We start from the raw sequence: 19,887 nt of genomic DNA on the forward strand, positions 1-19,887 counted from the left end.
CAATTTTGCATATTATTCCTACTAATCTTTTCTTTTTTTCCTTGCCCCCTCCTTTTAAATTTAAATTCAACTTGCCAACATATAGTATCACACCCAGTGCTCATCCCATCAAGTCCCCTCCTCAGTGCCTGTCACCCAGTCATCCCATACTCCCACCTACCTCCCCTTCTGCAACCCTTTGTTTCCCAGAGTTAGGAGTCTCTCATGGTTTGCCAGACTACTTCTTTTTATGGCTGATTTTAGCTCTGTATAAAAGCAACAAAACAAATAAACAACACCATTACATTTTATTCCTTCAATTCATTGAACACATGCAATGGAGAGTGTTAAATATATGCACATTTTGGAGATTAACACATCATTTTACTTCCAGTGTCACATGGCACTTTAATATCTTTTTTTCCCACATAATATATAGGGATTTTTAGACCTAAGAACATTTTACAATAGTAATCGCCAGTATTTTATATGATTTATAGTTTATAGACTCTTACTGAATCTTCACAACTACTCTTGAAAGTAGACCATTCAGTCCTTGTGGTTGTTACTGTTATTATTGTCATAGCTGTCTCCATTTGTAGAGTTAAAAACTAAGATTCAAGAGGTGATGTGACTTGACTAAGCCCCTAACGGCAATAGGCAAAAATAGCTTTGAGACTTCCAACCCAATGCCTCTCCCCAGGCCCCGTAACTTCAAGATTGAAGAGCCCTTCAGCATTAGCACAGATTGAGACAAGGAGGTTGGGCCTTTGTTGTCCTCTCCTCCCATTAACCAGTCATCAGGTATAGGCTGACTTGAGGAATTGAGCATGACCTTGGGTTGAGGCAGGTCCCTTTGACCAAGGAGGGTAAATCCTGGAGATCTTCACTGTGAGTAGTCGGCAGCCAATACTCTCCATGGGAAGGTAATGGCTGTCTTAAGCCAACGGGGAGGGCATTTAGGCAGCACACCGCAGTGCCCACCATATCCTGCAAGGTGTACAGTGGATCTCACCCTTTACTACACATCAAAATCACCACTGGACTTTTTTTTTTCTAATTTATTTATTTATTATTTTAGAGAGAGTGCAAAGTAGAAGAGGGGCCAGGAGAGAGAGAGTCTTAAGCAGTCTCCATGCCCAGTGTGGAGCCTGACACAGGGCTCAATCCCACGACCCTGAGATCATGAGTTGAGCCAAAATCAAGATTCATACACTTAACCAACTGAGCCATCCAGGCACCTCTCACCATTGGACTTTTATAAAAATCCAGAGAGCTGGACTCAATCCAGACTTGCTGAGTCAGAATCTCCTGGAGTGGGGCCCAGGCACTTATGTTTCATAACGGTCCACAGGTAACTCCAGGGCACAGTCAGGACTACTTAGGACTCACCTTGAAGAGCAGGTGTGGCCATAGCATTAATGGTGATCTGTGCTTTTACAGGTGACCTCTATCTTTGGTCTTCTCACAATCTTTTTTTTCAAGAAAGTTACCACACGATCTGTTTCTGAGATGATTTAAAAACAGTCTTGGGTACAGTTAAACATACACCTACCCACAACGATTTCTTGTAGTACGTCAGTCTCTCAATTCTGTGGGTCAATTTGTGTCTAATTTACAAAATTAAAGTGTCTTTCTGCCAACTCTTGCATTTCATTGATGCAGGAGTTTCCACTTTATCTATAAAGCATATTTGACAAAAGAGAAAGATATTTTTTCATGAAATTGAAATAAGTTGCAGAAATCCATTAGGCTGACAAATGAACTCACTGGTTGGAGTAGTGAATGGTGAATATTGTAACCGTGATCAGCTCATAAGGAGATTAGGAGGAGTCTTAGCTTCCCTCATCCGAGTTATTAGTTCCCTGTATACATATATTAGTAAGTACCCGTAAGATTTGTTTTTAAAGGGGTTGGGAGCCTGAAAGAACACTTTTCTTCAGCATATTCATTTGTCTTTAAAAATCTGGACTTCTGGGCAGGCCAAGTGGCTCAGTGGTTTAGCGCTGCCTTCAGCCCGGGGTGTGATCCTGGAGACCCGGGATCGAGTCCCACGTCAGGCTCCCTGCATGGAGCCTGCTTCTCCCTCTGCCTGTGTCTCTGCCTCTCTCTCACTCTCTGTCTCTCATGAGTAAATAAATCTTAAAAAAAAAAAATCTGGACTTCTTCTGAGGTCATAGTATTTCAGGGCTGAAGGAACTTTAACATATTTTCTGATTGAACATTTCCCAGCGATCCTATGAGCTGCTCCTGAAAGGAAAAGGGATGGGTGATGAGAGAGCACCGTAGGGTAGCATCTGCTGCAGACTGTGTCTCACACTTGGAAGTTCACAGAGCCCATTAAAGATGCAATTTGAAGCCTACTTTGTAGAAAATGGGAAATGAGCCCATTGAATTTCAAATTAACTGTGTTATTTAGCTCTGATCTCTCAATCGTCTCCCTTTCTTTGATAGTCACATTTCAAAGGGCATGTGTATTATACATAAAACTTTTCATGGATACACGCATGTACCCTGGAAATATATTTCACATGTTCCCCCTTCTCTGAACCTTCACATTATTATTGTTCATCTCCTGGGTTAATTGGAACTATAAAATAGATTTTCATTTACCAGTTTCAAGCCTGTGGGCTCATATTCTTAGGAAGGGGAGCGGTGGAACTTCGAGCCTGTCTGCAGTGCTCCCCTCGCCCTTTCACCAAGGGCCATGGCGTGCCATGCCCAAGTTCACCCCCCTCTTCCTTCATTGACTTCTCTGTGCTTTGCTCTCTGAGACTCAGAACCTCCCTGCCAATGTCACGTGCCTGGCAACAAATATAATTCTGGCTGTTGGAAAAAGAATAGAATATAGCACAAAGCAGATGGAGGGAAATGACAGTCAGCGTTCAGCCAGGCCTGACCAAGGAACACAGGCTCTCTTCCAGATCCCTCCCACCTTGGAAAGATCCGAGTCTCTTGATTGCCAACTCCCTCTACTGGGCTGAGACTTTATTTTTCTCGCCAGTGCTGGAATCCAGGGAACACCAATTCTCTGAAGTGAGTTCTCTGCTTTCCTCACTTCCTCCTGGTTCCTTCTCCACAGCCATCATTCTTTGCAGAAACAGAAAGACTTCATGCTCTGATCCATGACCTAGGGCCTCAGAACATTGTTCATCCCGTGACAAACCGAGAGTAGCTGTGGGAGTCTCTGCAGAAAACAAAAGGTCTCCTCTACCAAGTACAACTCTCCTGGAGTTGAGACCAGCTCCCAACCCGCTGGAAGTCCGTCTTTGGCAACTCAAATCTGACAGATCAGTGGGAAGAAATCAACTGGTTTATACCATGTTTGAATAAGCCAAGAGAAAGAGTTCAAACTGAGTGATCCAGGTAGAAATTTCGAAACACAGCGTGCTATGAATAAATGGTCTCTGAGGATGAAACAGGTTTGCTCCTGGAAATTTGACATGCATAAAGCTGCTGCCTTGGTAAACAGGAAGTGAGAGAGTGCATTTTGCACTGTTATCAACACAGAGTTGACACATACGATGAAAATAGGCAGTTGATTTAATGTCTCTATATTTTAATATTAAATGTCATTGAAAAATACACAATTTTGAAAATGGCTCAAATTCTTCCTGCTTTCTGTAACTGTAGAACCATGCCAGGCAGTGCTTGCAGTTCGCCCAGGGGTGCGTGGCGTAGGGAGCACTCCTCTGGGGAATCTAGAATAATTTTGGGACCAGGTGTCTGGAGACTTGGGTTCTTTCCAGCTCTGTTATCTACGGGTATGTGGGGACGCCTGGGGAGCTCAGCAGTTGAGCGTCTGCCTTTGGCTCAGGGTGTGATCCCGGGGTCCTGAGATCGAGTCCCACATTGGGCTCCCCGCAGGCTCCCTAGCCTGCTTCTCCCTCTGCCTGTGTCTCTGCCTCTCATGAATAAATAAATAAATCTTTAAAAAAAAAAAGATTTTATAGGTATGTGACCTTTCCAGCCTATCAGTTCCCCTTTCACTCTGTTTTCGCTAACAAAGAAAATAATACCTATTGTATCTAGCTCATATGAATGAATGTGAAGGCAATTTAAAAACGATTACAGGTCAGTTCACGTAAGAAATTATAATGATATTTTCAGGAAATTCATCTTCTGGAAATAAAGAGCTCACTGTAAATTTGAGCAAGGGTAAAGAAGTGCCATACTCAGATCAGCTATTTCAGAATTAACGTTTATGATAGAAACAAATGTTTTAAATAAAGAGATGTTTAGCTGCCTTATTTTATTTTATTTTATTTTATTTTATTATTTTTTTTTCAGCTGCCTTATTTTAAATTATTAGATGGCTACTGCAGTATCCATGAAGCTTCCTTTGGTTTCCAGCACAGGTGCTTGTTCATCCTGTGACAAATAGAAACACGTTATTAAAACATTGTCCAGAGGTGTCCTGCCAGAAATCCATAGCTGCCCACTCCTCCTGGGAATAAGTTTTTGGATTCCTTATTATTGATTTGATAAGCCTCTCCCCTGCCAAATGTCAAATAAAATAGAAGGTATTCTCTAGCATAAAACAAATTCAGTTTTGCTTTATTTTGTTTTAATTTTAGGTACTATTTCCTTTTTAATTCGTTGAAGGTGTGCAGGCTTTCTCATTGAAATCAGTGGTTGTAAACCGCATAATCATGTTACCAAGTAGTTTCTGAGCCTTTCGACATCTGAGGTGCTTTACATGCAATAGCTTATTTACTTCACACACCTACCTTATGAGGTGGGTGCATAATTTCTCCCATTCTACAGATGGGGCAGTGAAGCCCCGGGAGGTTAGGCGACCTGTGTGAGTCACACAGCTCTCGATGAGTAGAACTGAGACTGAATCCATGTCTTCAGAAACTTCACCTTGTGCCCTGTACCCACTCAGCCTCAAGCTCCCCCTCATTTGCAGGGAAGTTGAAATGTTCCCATATTAAGCCTCCCAGAAATCTGTGAGAGATACTTGATTTTAAAATAAATCAGATGAACATTCTGTGTTTTAAAGTAATTGCTTGGTAAGTGAGACATTCTCTGGCTTACAGAAAAGTCTGCCTCCTGTAATTACCATATCCTATAATTTGTGTACCACGCTGAAAGGACATGCTGGGTGTGTTTCAGAAGCACCCCCTTAAAGAAATTTAAACTGCAGTTGTAATAGGAAGAACAAAAAGTGTGCAGAGTAAGTAGGACAATGGCTGGATTTGTATTCTTTTTCTCGTGGGCCAACCTCCAAGCTGTAAGATACCTGGAGACGAGGTTATACCGGGTCAGAGATGACAAAAGATCATGGCAGCAGAACCTTCCATTTAGATCATTTAATCGCTTTTTGTTTGACTCCAAAAATTATATAAATGGGATTCTCAGGAGAGACCTAAAGATTAGCACAGGGTGGAGGACAGCAGTCATTTTGTAGGATCTTATTTTAGGGTGACTAAGGGACCTGCCTGGCAAAGTTTATCAAGTCAAGAGTGAAGTCTTAGTCACATGTGCTGGACTAACCTTCAACACTCTTACATGTAAAAGCTTGTGTTTCCAAAACATAACCAATGGGGAAAAAATGACACGTGTGGGCATGCACAATGTGTATTATCCCATTATCTATAAAGTCGTGCATATCATATGCAAATTCACTGCTGAATAGGGCCAGCATTTCTAGTGGACTAGCAATGATTTTAGCCAACTCCCTCATGTGCAGATGGGAAAGCTGAAGGCTGGAAAAGGCTACTGCACTTGAAAAGATTTGCCAAACATAAAATAGAAGGGGTTTTGTCCCAAGCCACCGAGAAGCTGCAGATCCAATTCCCGCATAGCCCATACCCCTGCAGTATAAAGTTCTCTCCACAAAACCACTCTGCCCCAACCACAGATCTTAGTTCTGGCAGCGTTCGCTGCTGCAAAATCCACAATGATAGGATTTATATCAGCTCTGGAAGTTTATAGCAATGAAATATGATCTATAAATCCCCAAGTCTCAAACAACAAAGCATCTCATCACTGGAGAAGCAGGCCGAGCTCCTCAGGGCCTTCTACAGATCCTGAGACCCCACTCTCGGCGGCCCCACTTCGCCTGACAGCCCTTCATGATCAAGAGGGGAGTGGAGGGGAGGAGCAGAGGGGTTTTCCTGAGGGAAGAGCAAGGAGGATGATGGAGAGGAAAGCCATGACCATTTAGGTGGTGAGTTAGTGCTCGGTTTTTAAAGCTACAGGCAACATTCCAGCAATCACAAAAATGGAAAGTATGACAAGTCTCACACTCTCACCATCCTGAAAACTCACTTTTTACTTCCTTATTTCTTTTTGGTCCGTATTAATACACATATATTTTCATTGAGTTATGATTTATTTCCTTTTTCTATAGCTCACCTGAATTCTGATTTCAAATCCCATTTCCACACAACAGAAGGAAATTTAATTTACTCACTTCCTGATAAATGTGGCCAAATTCAGCAATTCCGTGCTATTGGCTATTTCTGCTCTGTATGCTGTCACTCAGGCACAACCCAGCCTCTCCTCTCTTCCTCTCCCCAATACACCCCATACCCAGTAAGGATGGTCAAGGGCCCCGGACCTTTGTGAAGAGCTTCCGGCCCTCAGTGTTGGTCCCTCTTGGGCCTATTCTGGTATCTGCTTACTGTGATGTAGAGGCCTCCGCCTTCTCCTTTCAGACCTGCGTCTCCTCTGTTGCTGCTGCATCATGAAGGCCAGGGGACCTTCTCTGGGGTTCCCTGGAAAGTGAGATTATGTCTCACACTCAGATCCTCATGGCTCCCCTATCCTGTTGAAAGGTGAGGGGGTGTCTTGTCCTCCCTGGAATTCTGCTTAAGGGGGGAGGAGGGCAGGATCCCTGCAGCGAGTCTCACTCTTATTTCTTTATACTCTTGGCTCAGACAGAGGATCTCTATCTAGTTCCTCAGATCTAAGAAGTTGATATCCTGTGTCATGGTTCCTTTGCGAGGGTGCCACCTAGGATAGGAGCAGCACCTGCCTCCTTATCTGTAGTCACAGGGTGGGGGAAGAGAATGCATTTAAGGGGAAAAGTTACTGCATCAGCCTGTTGCATCTGTAATTGTCTTATAATTGTAACTTTGGATTAGGGCCATTTTAACACAGGACCAGAAGTATTGTTGCTGTTAAGTCATCACAGTGGTCATTTATCGTGGCTGCAAAATGTTCACTCTTTGAGCGGCTGTAACATTATCTAGCTAGCCATCCCCTATTACTGAACATGGATTTCCAATTTTTAGATATGATACACAGCACTGCCATAAGTTTGTGACTTTTGAAAGAAAACTTATTTTAACAAAGAGCCTGAGAATGCAATTTTATAAAATTGTTCTGAAGTGCAGTGGATGAAATAATTGCTTGCATGATGGCTTTGAACCCACTAGCTCTTATCTTGTTTTTAAGATCATAAATAATTCTGCCCATTAGGTGCTCAGATTCTTGCCCTAAGCTAATAGCTATCATTTGCACCACCGCGATTTTTTGAGGATGCAGTGTTTCAGAATCCTCGGCAGGGGAGAACTGTTGTCTTCTGGGGATTGGATCAAGGAAGGAGATTGGACATAGTATCGTGTAGAATTTTTCTCTTCATTGGATTAAATTCAGCCAAAATTTTATGGTTTGAAATTCAAGGGCCCCCTTTTCTACAACAGTGAAAATCTAAATCCTTTCTGCTAACCTGCTGAATGTCCTCATTCAGAAAATTCAAGAACTGCTGCATTATAAAAAGGCAGAGACCCTGATATGAAGCAAAGAGTCCCAAGAACAAGAAAACTGAACATTCTGATTCTTACAAAGTAAATTTACAAGAATATTTTATCTGTGGACATAAGATCTTTATGGGCCATTTCCCAGTATCCTACATATGAGGTCTCTTTTGAGGTCATTTCTGCTCTCATAGAACACAACAATAAAAGGGAACCACCTTTTCCAAACAGAATCACAAACACTTGATGTTTAGGTTTAAGGAGTGGTACCACTCCTAAGTGGCCTTCACGTTTCACAATTGTGAAAAAATGATTTACGTGGGTCAGCATGCATAACAAAATAGGTATTTTGAAAGAGTAAAAAATTAGAAGCAATTTAAACACCCAACTTTAAATATTATGTTAAGGCTGTATGTGGAATACTGTATCACTTGTTAAAAAATGGACAATGTACAGGCATATAAATAAACATAACATTCATAAATGTGTTTATAGTATTCCAACATTTGCATAGAAGAAATGGCTTAGAAATTGATAGTCTATTTCTGGAAGAACATGGAAGGTCATAGGAGTTGCCCTCAGGGAGGGAAAACAGTGCCTGAGGACAAAGGAGAGAAAGAGAATTTTATGGTCATCATATAATCCTTTAACTCTTGAATTTTGTCCTATGAGCAATATATTACCCATTAGAAAATATAAGTTAATTGGTGAGTCCTCAAAAGACTGAGTATAAAATAAATATATGACCCAGCAGTGCCATCCCTGGATCAATTCCCAGGAAAACTGAAAACAGGGATGGAGGTTCTTTATGGCCAGTATCCACGGCGAGGTGATTCACAATTGCCAAGAGGTGGAAACAGCCCAGGTGCCCATCAACAGATGATTCGGATAAACAAAATGTGCCCTACACCTACAATGCAGTATTATTCAGCTACAAGAAGGGGGGAATTTCTGATACATGGATGAATCTTGAGGATGTTGAGCTAGTTGGAATAAGTCACACATGAAAGGACAAATACTGTATGATTACACTTAGGTGAAATTTCCAGAATGGCAAATTCAGAGAGACACAAAGTAGATGAGAGGTTGCTAGGGGTTGCAGGGGAGAGGCAATGCAGGAGTTACTGCTTAACTATCACAGAGTTTCTGTTGAGGGTCCTAAAAATATTGTAGAGCTAGATACCATGATGGTTCACAACATGTGAATTAAAACCACCAAACAGGTACTCTTAAAAATGGTGAAAATGGCAAATTTTATGTTATATATACTTTACCACAATAAAAATTCAACTAAAATGTAATTTAAACTAAAACTCGTTTTGCAGCTTACTCTCTTCTCTACCAGAAGCTTCTCAGAAACAAGCATTCTTCCCACCTGACCCCCTTCTCCCTAAGCAGATAGTACAGCATGCAGACTGTCTGCAAAGATCCTCTGTTGGGCACGGCCCCCAAAATAGAAAGATATGTGGACATACGTCCTGTGTTTCAAAAGAGCTTATCGTGTAGCCTAGGGAGCAGATCAGTGTGTCACTATCGTGTAAGGCAGAAAGAATGTTTCTTGCCACCAGCATGCAGAGGCAGGAGCAAACCAGCTTTGACTGGAAGAGTCAGCATGGCTTGACCAAGGCAGGTGCCTCCTAGCTGCCCTGAAAGGAGAAGTGGGATTCTGCGAGCAGAAAGGGGTATTCCAGACTCAGAGGGCAGATGAGCCAACCTTCCTTAGCAGGGCAGTTGTCTGGCACTGGGCTGTGGGTCTGGGAAGATCCTATGGGAAGGCAATTCTAGAAAGGTAGTTGAGGGCAGGTGGTGTCCATTTTTAAGTGTCTGGTTTAACTCACTTGGACTTTTAAATACTGGCGATGGGGGAAGAGCTTAGCCGTTCTCTCTGTTCTTCTTTCCCACTATCTTGTTTACCATTTAAGGATGTGAGCCTCTTACCCCTATCAGGCGGAGAACTTGAAGAGTTTACATTTTTTCAAAATTCGGTTTTCCAACTCAAACTATGTTTGCCATCTAGTGATTAATCCTTGCCATTACAACGACCGAATTCCGATGCCTTCCTTGTTCCTCAGCACCGCAGTTAGGCTCACGGGCTCCACACTCGTGGAGTGATGGTCGTGCTGCCCATCACTTCTGCCCTGATACCTTGGCGTCCTGACACGTTGTCGTGCAATCTGACCCCTCGGAGGGGAGTAATATTCCCATGAAAAAAAAATGTAGTTGCTTGGAAGAAAAATGATCCTTAGAAATTAAGTATTAAGTAGCAGCATCTTTGTGTGACTATGGATCTCCCAGATATATGGACGAGATTTCTCGACCCCATGGGTAGCACAGGCATTTCCAGCCTTCACTTCTTCCCATGTTTCCTATACATGGAGACAAGCAAGGACTTTAACAGCTTTGCCTGCAACTAGTGACAACTATCTGAACACAGTTCTCCACAAATTTTTTACTTTCTGAATGAAGATCAAAGTAAGTAGCCCCACCGCCTTCTTTCATTTGTTACATCGTTGAGCAGCAAAGGCTCCTCGAAGGCTTTTCTTTCAAAGGTTGTCCTCAGTCAGTTGGATCGGTAGGCCAAGAAAGGTTGAGTTGTATATGCAGAGGAATTAAAAAATCATGTGTCACTCAAATTTCTTGAAGGGCCCAGGATAACATTTTGCAGCAGAACCAGTTTTCTAAGCAGTGATCATTTCTGCATTGGAAAGTACGCAGGGACCAGTGTGTCTTCTGCCCCTGAGATCGAGGCTGTGGGGACTCATCGCCTCAACCATCATTAACTACATGCCTGCTGTTTGCTGGGCTCTGAGCAAGATACTAATGGATACAACTTGTTATTCGTTAAATTCTCATGATGACATCTTTTGCAAAATTTTGTGACAGCCCCCTCCCCCACCTCCCTGAGATCCAAGCATGGGTTGCTTTCCGTGGATTTTGTCCTAGGAAACATCGTGCTGTAGAGAGATAGTGAGTAGAGTTCCCACTCTGCTGCCAAGTTCAGCTTATTTTTTAGGTTATTACGAACTGTTGCCTGGATAACAGCTTCCGGTCTCCAATCCAGCAGCACCTTCCAAGCCCTGAAGTGGGATAGGACGTATTGTCGAAAGCCATTAGCTCAATCTCTAAAACCACGTGAGCGGCTTAGCTATCATTTTTTGGTGAATGGCTCTGCATCTGACTTTTGTAGGGAAGGCCAGAGATACCGGGTGTATGTTGTGATACCACTGCTGCCAGGATTTGAAGGAGACATTTCAACCGGTGGAGGAAACGCTCTGCAGGCAATAATGCACTTCAACTACAGGTGCCAACGTTTTTAAAGTTGTCTCTTTTCAGCTTTTTATCAGTCACGCACGTAAGCTGGTGAAAGGAATGGAAATGTTTCTCCACATCTATTCAGGAAGGTTGGACAGATGAACACTTTATTTTACTTTTGAATCTTGGCCTATTTACTAGTTGATAAAATTCAAATATATATACATATATATAGTATATATGTATATTTATATGTAATATTGATGTAAAAACTATCTTTAAGCCACTATGTAGTTATGAGCTTTCCATATTCTTTGAAGAAAAAATTTAAATGCTTAAAGTGGTATGATTTCTATGTGTTTGTTTATGATTCTTTAGGTGGTAAGGTTTTCAACAAGGTTGGTAGTGATGGCCTTTGCCAGCAAATGAAGTATGAAGGTCCTTTCCCATCTCCTGGAATTTTAATTCTGCTTTCTCTGCCACATCTTTGCTAAAATTTTAAGGAAAGTATTAAATCCTATTCTCAATATTCTAAAAAGCAGAATGGCCATATTTACTCAGAAAGACCCATGAAGCTTCAGATTTGGCCAGTAGGGCATTATGAAGGGGGTTGGGAGGTATGTCTCATACGCAGACAGAGAGGTGGTGTAGAAAATGACAGAAAAGTACACTTATAGTTCTCTCTGGGAAAGAGAATGGCAGTGAAGAGGTAAGTGGACAGGTCTGGGTAGGAACCCCAGCTCCCAAGAACAAGATCTGTGACCTGAGATACGAAAGAGCCCTGCTCAGGATCATACTTGTTTTAAGTCAAAGAAAAGACTAGAACCTGGACATTTTCTTTTAATAGCCCTAGTCTTTTAGAACCACCTGTAGCTTCCCACCTTTCTAATCAAACCCTTTTGTGGGGGGAGACCAGTGAGAGCTTACACAGAACCTCCAATGTGTAAAGCAGATAAGGCTTCAGGCCCTTGGTCAAATTGTGAGTAGGGGCATAGATGCCCTCCTGCCTCTCGCCCCACGAGTACCCCTTGGAGGATGCGAGGGTCTAGTGGGAACAATTTGTAGGCACCATTGTGTGGGGGTGTCCTTTTTTTTAATCCCCTCATTTCTTACTGACTTTTTGAGGTATACCCATCTGCCAAAATCTCAAGTAAAGACTTTTTTTTAGTTTCTTCAGGGTAATTTTGCCTGGTTACAGGATGAGAAAACTTTCTGTTTTGGTCTATATGCTTTGATTGAAGATTTGCCCATTTTTAATATTATCTGATTTATAACACGACAAACAAAGCTTTTCGTGTATTTAAGGCACTGACATAATGTTTAATTGGATTTCATCCACTTCGTTTGCCATTCTAATATTATTTTTGGAATATTGTCAATTGTAATTATTTTCGATGACTATTTCCTTGGGTTTGAACCAGCTGAATGAAATAACATCCTTGGCTTTTGTTCAACTAAAACTCTAACCTTTTATTATGCAAAAACATCTCTATTTGCTGGCATCATCTTTAAGAATATCAGTATTTCCCAGGCGTAACTGTATTTTTAATTACTTTCACAGAGCAAGCAGATGGAGCATAGAATTTTTTTTGGTTTTGTCAGTCTTTATAATTCATTGACTGTTATCGGAGTTGTGAGAAACAAAATCATTAGCAGAGTCAGTTATTTGAGACTGTTTTTCCCTTTCAAGGCATTTGCCGACTCTACAGAGACAGCCTCGGTATATAGTTTAATTCTGAAATTATTCTGCTAAGTGTTTGCCCTTTTCAACCCCTCTGAAAGTAGCGTGAGTCTGTAAGTGTTCTCATCTATTGAGGTATTCTAAATTTATCTTTGCTGTCACCAAATTTTCTAAGAGAGAAAGTTCATTCATAGCCCATCCTTTTAAAATAGCACCTCTTACTGAAATCTAACATCAATTTCATGACTTTTCCATTTACCTACCTCAAAACAACTATCTTGTCTCGTCAGTAATGTTATAAAAGTGATATTCAGGTGGTTTTTTTTTTTTTTTTTTTAGCTTTTTAAAAGTCCGTGTAACATCTTCTCATAAAAGCTCTTATTCTGTTTTCAATCGGGTTAGGACTATACTTAACAGATATTGCAGTTGGGATTGGTTCCTTTGAAACCTCCATAATTATTTCTTTCCTTTACATGTGTCCAGGACCATGTGTAGAGGAGAAAATTCCATCCTTGGACAGTTGAAAGCCAAGCGTAAGTAACAGCTTTTTTTTCCCCCTCCACGGTTGTTTTTGGTGACATGTCCGTAACCATTAATGTTTTCACAGTGTGATTGTGACACTCTGTTCACAAAAGGTAGCCCACAGAAGGTTTAACTGAGATAAGTTACTTATTCTCATTGCACTTCCCCAAGCAAAGTTCAAATGAAGATGGCACAACTTCAGATGTGTAGGTAATAAACAATAAGAGTTTTTATTATTTTTATTTATCTATACTAATTATTTTGTTAATAAGTAAGATTTGTAAGGAGCTTCACAAGGACCCTTCATGTGTCTTCTCCTGTGGTCCTTTATCAGGGTCCTGGGAAGTAAACAGCTTAGGTGTCACTTCTGCTTTAAAGCTGAGAGCACAACAAATGCTTCAAGGTCGACAGGTATTCATACAGCCTTCTGTTATGCAGAAGTCCCAACGTTGTCACAATACTGTCTTATATTTAGGGAAGAAAACTGATTTTATTGATTTATTTCATTTCTTTTTGACCAAACCTTGGAAGGTATTATACTTAGAGGTAAATATATCAGAAAAAAGGCCACAGTAATACCTTTTACTTCTGCAGTTCTTCACATTTTCAAAGGCACTTTTTCAGATATTTTCTTTTTGAAGATTTTATTTAATCAAAAGTAAAAGACAGCTGCCCAAAAGCAATAATTATAAATCTGAGCTAATGGGTATATAATTTTTAAAGATTTAATTTGTATGATAATAACAGCATAAGAGGAAGGTAATGGAGCTATGTAAGACAAAAGTTTTAGTATATTATTGAGATTAAATTGATATTAATCCAAACCAGATTGATTGTAATACCCAGGAAAACCACTAAGGAAATTCCTTTAAAGTCTAGTAAAAGAAACAACAAAGAAATTAAAATGTTACATGAAAAAATATCTATGTACCATAAAAGATGGCAGATATGGAGTAACTGAGGAACAAAATAGATATGCTACATGTGGAAAACAAATAGCAAAATGGCAGTAATAACTCCTTCCAGATATAAAATGGATTAAGTTCTCTGAGTATAGAGATTAACAGAATGAAATTTTTTGTTTGTTTTTTTCTTTTTAAGTAGGGTCCACACTGGGTATGTAGATTAAGACCTGAACTGAAGTCAAGAGTCAGATGCTTAACTGACTGAGCCACCCAGACACCCCAGGAATGTTTTCTTGACCCAGCTATATGCTATCTACTAGAGACTCTAGAATCAAGATACAAATAGGTTGGAGGTAGAAGGATGGTAAAATATGTTCTATGCAAACAATAACCAAAGAAAAAATAGCTAGAGTGTCTATAGTAATATCAGATGAAATAGATCTTAAGACAAAAACTTTTATGAGAGGATGCTATGTGATCATAAAAAGGTCAATCCATTAAGAAAATATTGGAATTATAAACATGTAGGTAACTAACAACAGAGCCCAAAAGTACATAAAGCAAAAACTGACAGAATTGCAGTGAGAAATAGACAGTTTAGAAATCATAGCTGGTGTCTTCAGTACCTCATGTTCAATATTGTATAGAACAGTTGGACAAAGAGTCAGCACTGAAACCGAAGACTTAAGACTATAAATCAACTAGACCTAGCAGATATCTATAGAAGACTCCAGTTAATAACAACAGAGTACACATTCTCACGTACATGAAACATTCACCGGGATAGACAAAATAGCAGGCCATAAAGCAAGTCACAATAAATTTAAAAGGATTGAAATCATACAAAGTGTGTTCTCTGGCCACAGTAGGATGAAATTATACATTCACAACAAAAGGAAAATTTAGAAGTTCACAAAGAGATGGAATAACCAAAGAATCGAACAATAAACAGGAATATTAGAAAATACTTTGAGATGAATGTAAATGGAAACATATCAAAACTTGGGAGACGCATCTAAAGCAATGCTTAGAAATTTATAGCTATTAACATACCTATATTAAAAAAGAAGAAAGGTATCAAATCAATAACCAAACCCTAACTGGAAAAAGGACAAATTAAACTCAAAGATAGCAGAACGATGTAAATAATGTAGATCAGAGGGGAAATAAATGAGAGAATGGAAAAACAATAGAATTATGAAACCAAACATTGGTGGATTTTTTTGGGAAAAGAATGACAAAATTGACAAACCTTTAGCTAGATCTAAGTAAAAAGAAAAACAAAAATAGAGAAAACGCACATTACAAAAAAAGGAGTATAAAAGAACATTACAAATAGTTGTATGTCAACCAGTTAGTTAACCTAGATAAGATGGACAAATTCCTAGAGATACATAAACTACCAAAACTGAATGAAGAAGAAATCGAAACTGAAGAGATTTATTTATTTATTTAATTCATTCATTCATTTATTTATTTATTCATGAGAGACACAGAGAGGCAGAGCCAGGCAGAGAAGAAGCAGGCTCCATGCAGGGAGCCCAATGTGGGACTCGATCAGGGGTCTCCAGGATCACGCCCTGGGCTGAAGATGGCTCTAAACTGCTGAGCCACCCAGGCTGCCCTGAATAGATTTATAATAAGCAAAGAAACTAAGTAATTGAGAGACTTCCTATTAAGAAAAGCCCAAGCTCAGATGGCTTTTTAGTGAATTCTCCCATCTACAAAAGAACACCAATTCTTCACAAACCTCCCTCCCCCCGCCAAAAAAATATGGAAGAAGGGAATACTCCTAGCCCATTCAATGAGACTAATATTACCTTGATGTCAAAACCAAAGTCATTATAAGAAAGCTACAGGCCAATATCCCTTGTGAATATAGACAGAGAATAGCTCACTGCAATATTACTAAGCTGACTCTAATAATATAAATACAAGTCAAAACTACAACGAGATATCACGTCACACTTGTTGGAATGGCTAAAACCAACAACACGAGAAACAACAGATGTTGGCGAAGATGTGGAGAAAGGGGAGCCCTCTCACACAGTTTGGGAATGCAAACTGGTGCAGCCAGTCTAGAAAGGAGCATGACGGTTCTTCAGAAAATTAAAAATAGAACTACCCTGTGATCCAGTGATTGCACTACTAGGTATTTAGCCAAACAATACAAGAATACTACTAATTCAAAGGGATACATGCACCCTGATGTTTATAGCAGCATTATCTACAATAGCCAATTTATGGAAACAGCCCAACTGTCCGTCAACTGATGAATGGGTGTACACACACACACACACACACACACACACACACTGGAATATTACTTAGCCATATAAATACTAAAATCCTGCCATTTGTAATGAAATAGATGGACCTAGAGAGTATAATGCTACGTGAAATAGCTCAGAGGAAGACAAATACCATATGATTTCACTCATGTGGAATTTAAGAAACAAAACAAATGAGCAAAAGGAAAAAAGAGAGCAAAAGAGTCAAACCAAGAAGCTGACTCTTAACCACAGAGAACTAACTGGTGGTTGTCAGAGGGGAGGTAGGTAGGGGAGGGTTAAGTAGGTGATGAGGATTAAGGAGCGCACTTGTAATAAGTATAGGGTGTTGTATGGAGGTGTCAAAGCACTATATTTATATCCCTGAAACTAGTATGCCACTGAACATTAACTAGAATTTCAATAAAAACTTTTACAAAGTGGTATAGGCTCTTTGGAAAGCAAATTGGTATTTCCCTATAAATTAAACATGGAGTTATCATGTAGCCCAGCAGTTCTGCTCCATAGTATATACTGAAGAGAAACATAGTCCTATGAAAACATAAGTCCACACAAACACTTGTAAGTAAATGTTTATAACAGCGTTATTCATAATAGTGAAAAACTCAAAACAACCTAAATATCCGTTAGCTGATCAGTGTAGAAATAAAGTGTTTATTTCTATACCGTGGAAAATTATTTATATGTAAAAAAGAATGTACTGATATATGCTACAACATGGATAAACTTTGCAAATGTCATGGTAGGTAAAAAGCCAAACACAAAAGGTCACATAGTATATAATTCCATTTTTATGAAATGTTTTTAATAGGTAAATCTGTAGAGTCAGGACAGAAAATTAGTCATGGCTAGGGTCTAGATAGAGTGGAATCGGGAGTGACTCCTAATTGGTATGACATTTCTCTTTGTTGTAATAAAAATGTCTTAAAATTAGTGGTGATGATCGCACGGCTTTGTGAATGTACTAAAACACTGAATTGTACATTTTAAAGGGATGAATTATATAGTGTCTATGGATTTATGAATAATTTGGAAGCTTTCAAAATAATTAAGCTTTTATTTTTAGTACATGATAAGTTAAAATACGTACTCTGTGTATGTGTATTGGATGATTAATGATTTTTTTTCTTTGCTAATGAGTTGCTCAGTCAACTCTAAAAACAACTTTAGACACAAAAGAAATATGTACATTACCCATAATAAATACTTTCAAAAGTCATATCTAATTGCATCTAGGACAGAGGAGATTTACCAGAGCATTACCCCGTCTCTGTTTCTGATGGCTTAAAGTGAAGATAATAATGAATGAGTAAGTCCCTAAAAGAAGTATTGACAAAAACAGAATCGGGAAAGCCACTCAGTGGTGACAGTGACTAGCAAAAATGTGAAGGGTGAGGTTCTAGGAGAATAAAAAGTCAGAACAAGCCTATAATTTAGTTTCTCAACCATAAAAATGCCTGTGCCTATTATAAAGCATTCCTTTGGCTCTGGACCCTTTTCCTGTCTTTGTCCATTCAGGGGAAAAATTGGATTTTAACACAAGAAGTAATTTCAATGTTAAGCCCTCTTATGAAAAGAGTTCCAAGCACCCTGGGAACAAGTCAAAATCAGGCATCTCAGTAGGGAAAAATGTTCATACTCCCAACATAAAGAACAGATTAATCACATAATGCCCCTTTCTGAGGTACAATGTCGCATTGTTGGTTTTGTTTTTGTAAATGTGTAGTGGGTTTTAAATACATGAACTAGCTAATCTCTAATTGGATAGAGAACCGTAGTTCTCTACTGTTTCAGTTCTTTAGAAATAACCAAACTTCTGCAATGAATATGTTAAAATTCCTCAAAAGAAAGCCAGCTGCTATTAGTGGACTGTAATTATCATACGCACCAATCTTTGGGGATCCAGGGTTTAATTTAAAGCATTTCCTTCTCATTTTTTATAATTTTGTGAATTACGGCTTTTCAGCAGCAATTGAATATAATTTAACAAAGGGTCGAGAGGTTTTTCAGTCAGGAGGTAGAAACGTACGTATATGGAGTGCTACAACTTTTTAAGTAACAAAAGTCTAGAACAGCAAGCTCTTGAAGTCTGTTCAGGAAACTTCCCTGTAAACATCAAGAGTCTGTTGTATTGAGTTCCCATCTTTTGAGGTGTGTGTGTGCCGGTGTTCCCAACAGACCTGGCCTCGGGGCCTCGGGGCCTACATACACCCCCAGGTTCTCGGATACCCCCATGACATGTGATTTGAAAACCTCCTGATACTTTTCCAGGAATGGCTCTATGTCACTGCTTCTCCACGCTCCTGGCGTCCCCATTCTTTGTCCAGAGGGCACCTGCTTCCTCAGTTCAGCCTCACGCCTCACGCTAACATCGCCAGCTTTGCATCCATGACCCGTTGAGCCAGGTTTCTTCAAGGAATGCAGTACTGGCCAAAGTAGCTTCTCCGTTTGCTTTTTCTTCTTGTCTGGTGGACTCATTCACATCGTAGGTGCGTGTCCCCACTGCATGTGACAGGCTGCGCTTTCATCCGAAGTGCCCACCTTCTGGCCAGGACCCTGATCTTGCCTTCTGGGTACTAACCTTCAGCCTTCTTCTTCTGTGAGGGGCATTTCTCACAAAGAAACAGAGTTTATCCCTTCATAGGAGCTATTTTATCGGTGAGGACGGAGGGGAAGCAGGTGTGGACGGTGGGCTGCGAGGCTGTCCAGCCCTTAGGTCTGTTGCCGATATTCTCCATCCTTGCTATGGAGTGGCACAAATCTGTGCCTTAGAAAATGACGTATTATTACATGTCAGGTGGCAAGGCTAGTCAGCCTCACTGATCTTTTTAAAAAGTTGTTTCAAGATGATTTCAGACTTAGGCACCTGGGTGACTCAGACGTATAGTTATAGCATCTGGCTCTTGGCTCAGGTCGTGATCTCAGGGTTGTGGGATTGAGCCCCCCCACCCCCACCCCCGAGTTGGGCTCTGTGCTCAGAAAGGAGTCTACCTAAGATTCCCTCTGCACTCTGCCCCTCCACCCCACCGCTTGTGCACTCTCTCCCTGAGAGAGAGAATAAATAAATAAATAAATAAATAAATAAATAAATAAATAAACAAACAAACAAACAAACAAACTGTAAAAAAATAGTAATGATTTCAGGCTTATAGAAGGAATTCTAGAACTTTCATACACTCTTCATCCTGATTTCCCTGTTTTCCTTCTTTGCTTTTATTCTTTCATAATAGGTAGATACCTAGAGAGATAGGTGGGGTCTTCCCCAATGAATCATTTAGGAGTAAGTCACAGACATAATGCCCATGGACCTGTAAATACCTGAGTGTGTGTTTCTGGGAAAAAGCAGGACATTTTCAAAAGCGGCAATAAATCAATAATCAAAATGAATGGAATTAGCATTGATACTATTATCCTGTTGCTAAACCCTACTGAACTTTTGCCAATTGTCTTCCTAGTGTCCCTTATCGCAAAAGGGGGGGAAATGTTGCTGTCTCATCCAGGAGACGTTCATCACTCGTGTGTTGCAATCATGTGTCTTTCTTTTCCTT

General features: G+C 40.1%; 1 protein-coding gene across 15 annotated transcripts in view; it reads left to right on the plus strand.

The window, feature by feature from the left end:
- PLD1 (phospholipase D1) overlaps window positions 1–19,887 on the plus strand; it is a 205,714-nt gene that overhangs the window by 158,838 nt on the left and 26,989 nt on the right. For all 15 annotated transcript variants that reach the window (XM_072752219.1, XM_072752217.1, XM_072752223.1 and 12 more), the window contains 2 exons: window positions 10,876–10,989; window positions 13,105–13,154. In XM_072752219.1, coding sequence (XP_072608320.1) covers window positions 10,876–10,989; window positions 13,105–13,154 — 164 coding nt within the window. The remainder of the gene's footprint in view (window positions 1–10,875; window positions 10,990–13,104; window positions 13,155–19,887) is intronic.

The sequence above is a fragment of the Vulpes vulpes genome, chromosome 3, assembly GCF_048418805.1.
Source record: "Vulpes vulpes isolate BD-2025 chromosome 3, VulVul3, whole genome shotgun sequence".
Classification (NCBI taxonomy): Eukaryota; Metazoa; Chordata; class Mammalia; order Carnivora; family Canidae; genus Vulpes; species Vulpes vulpes.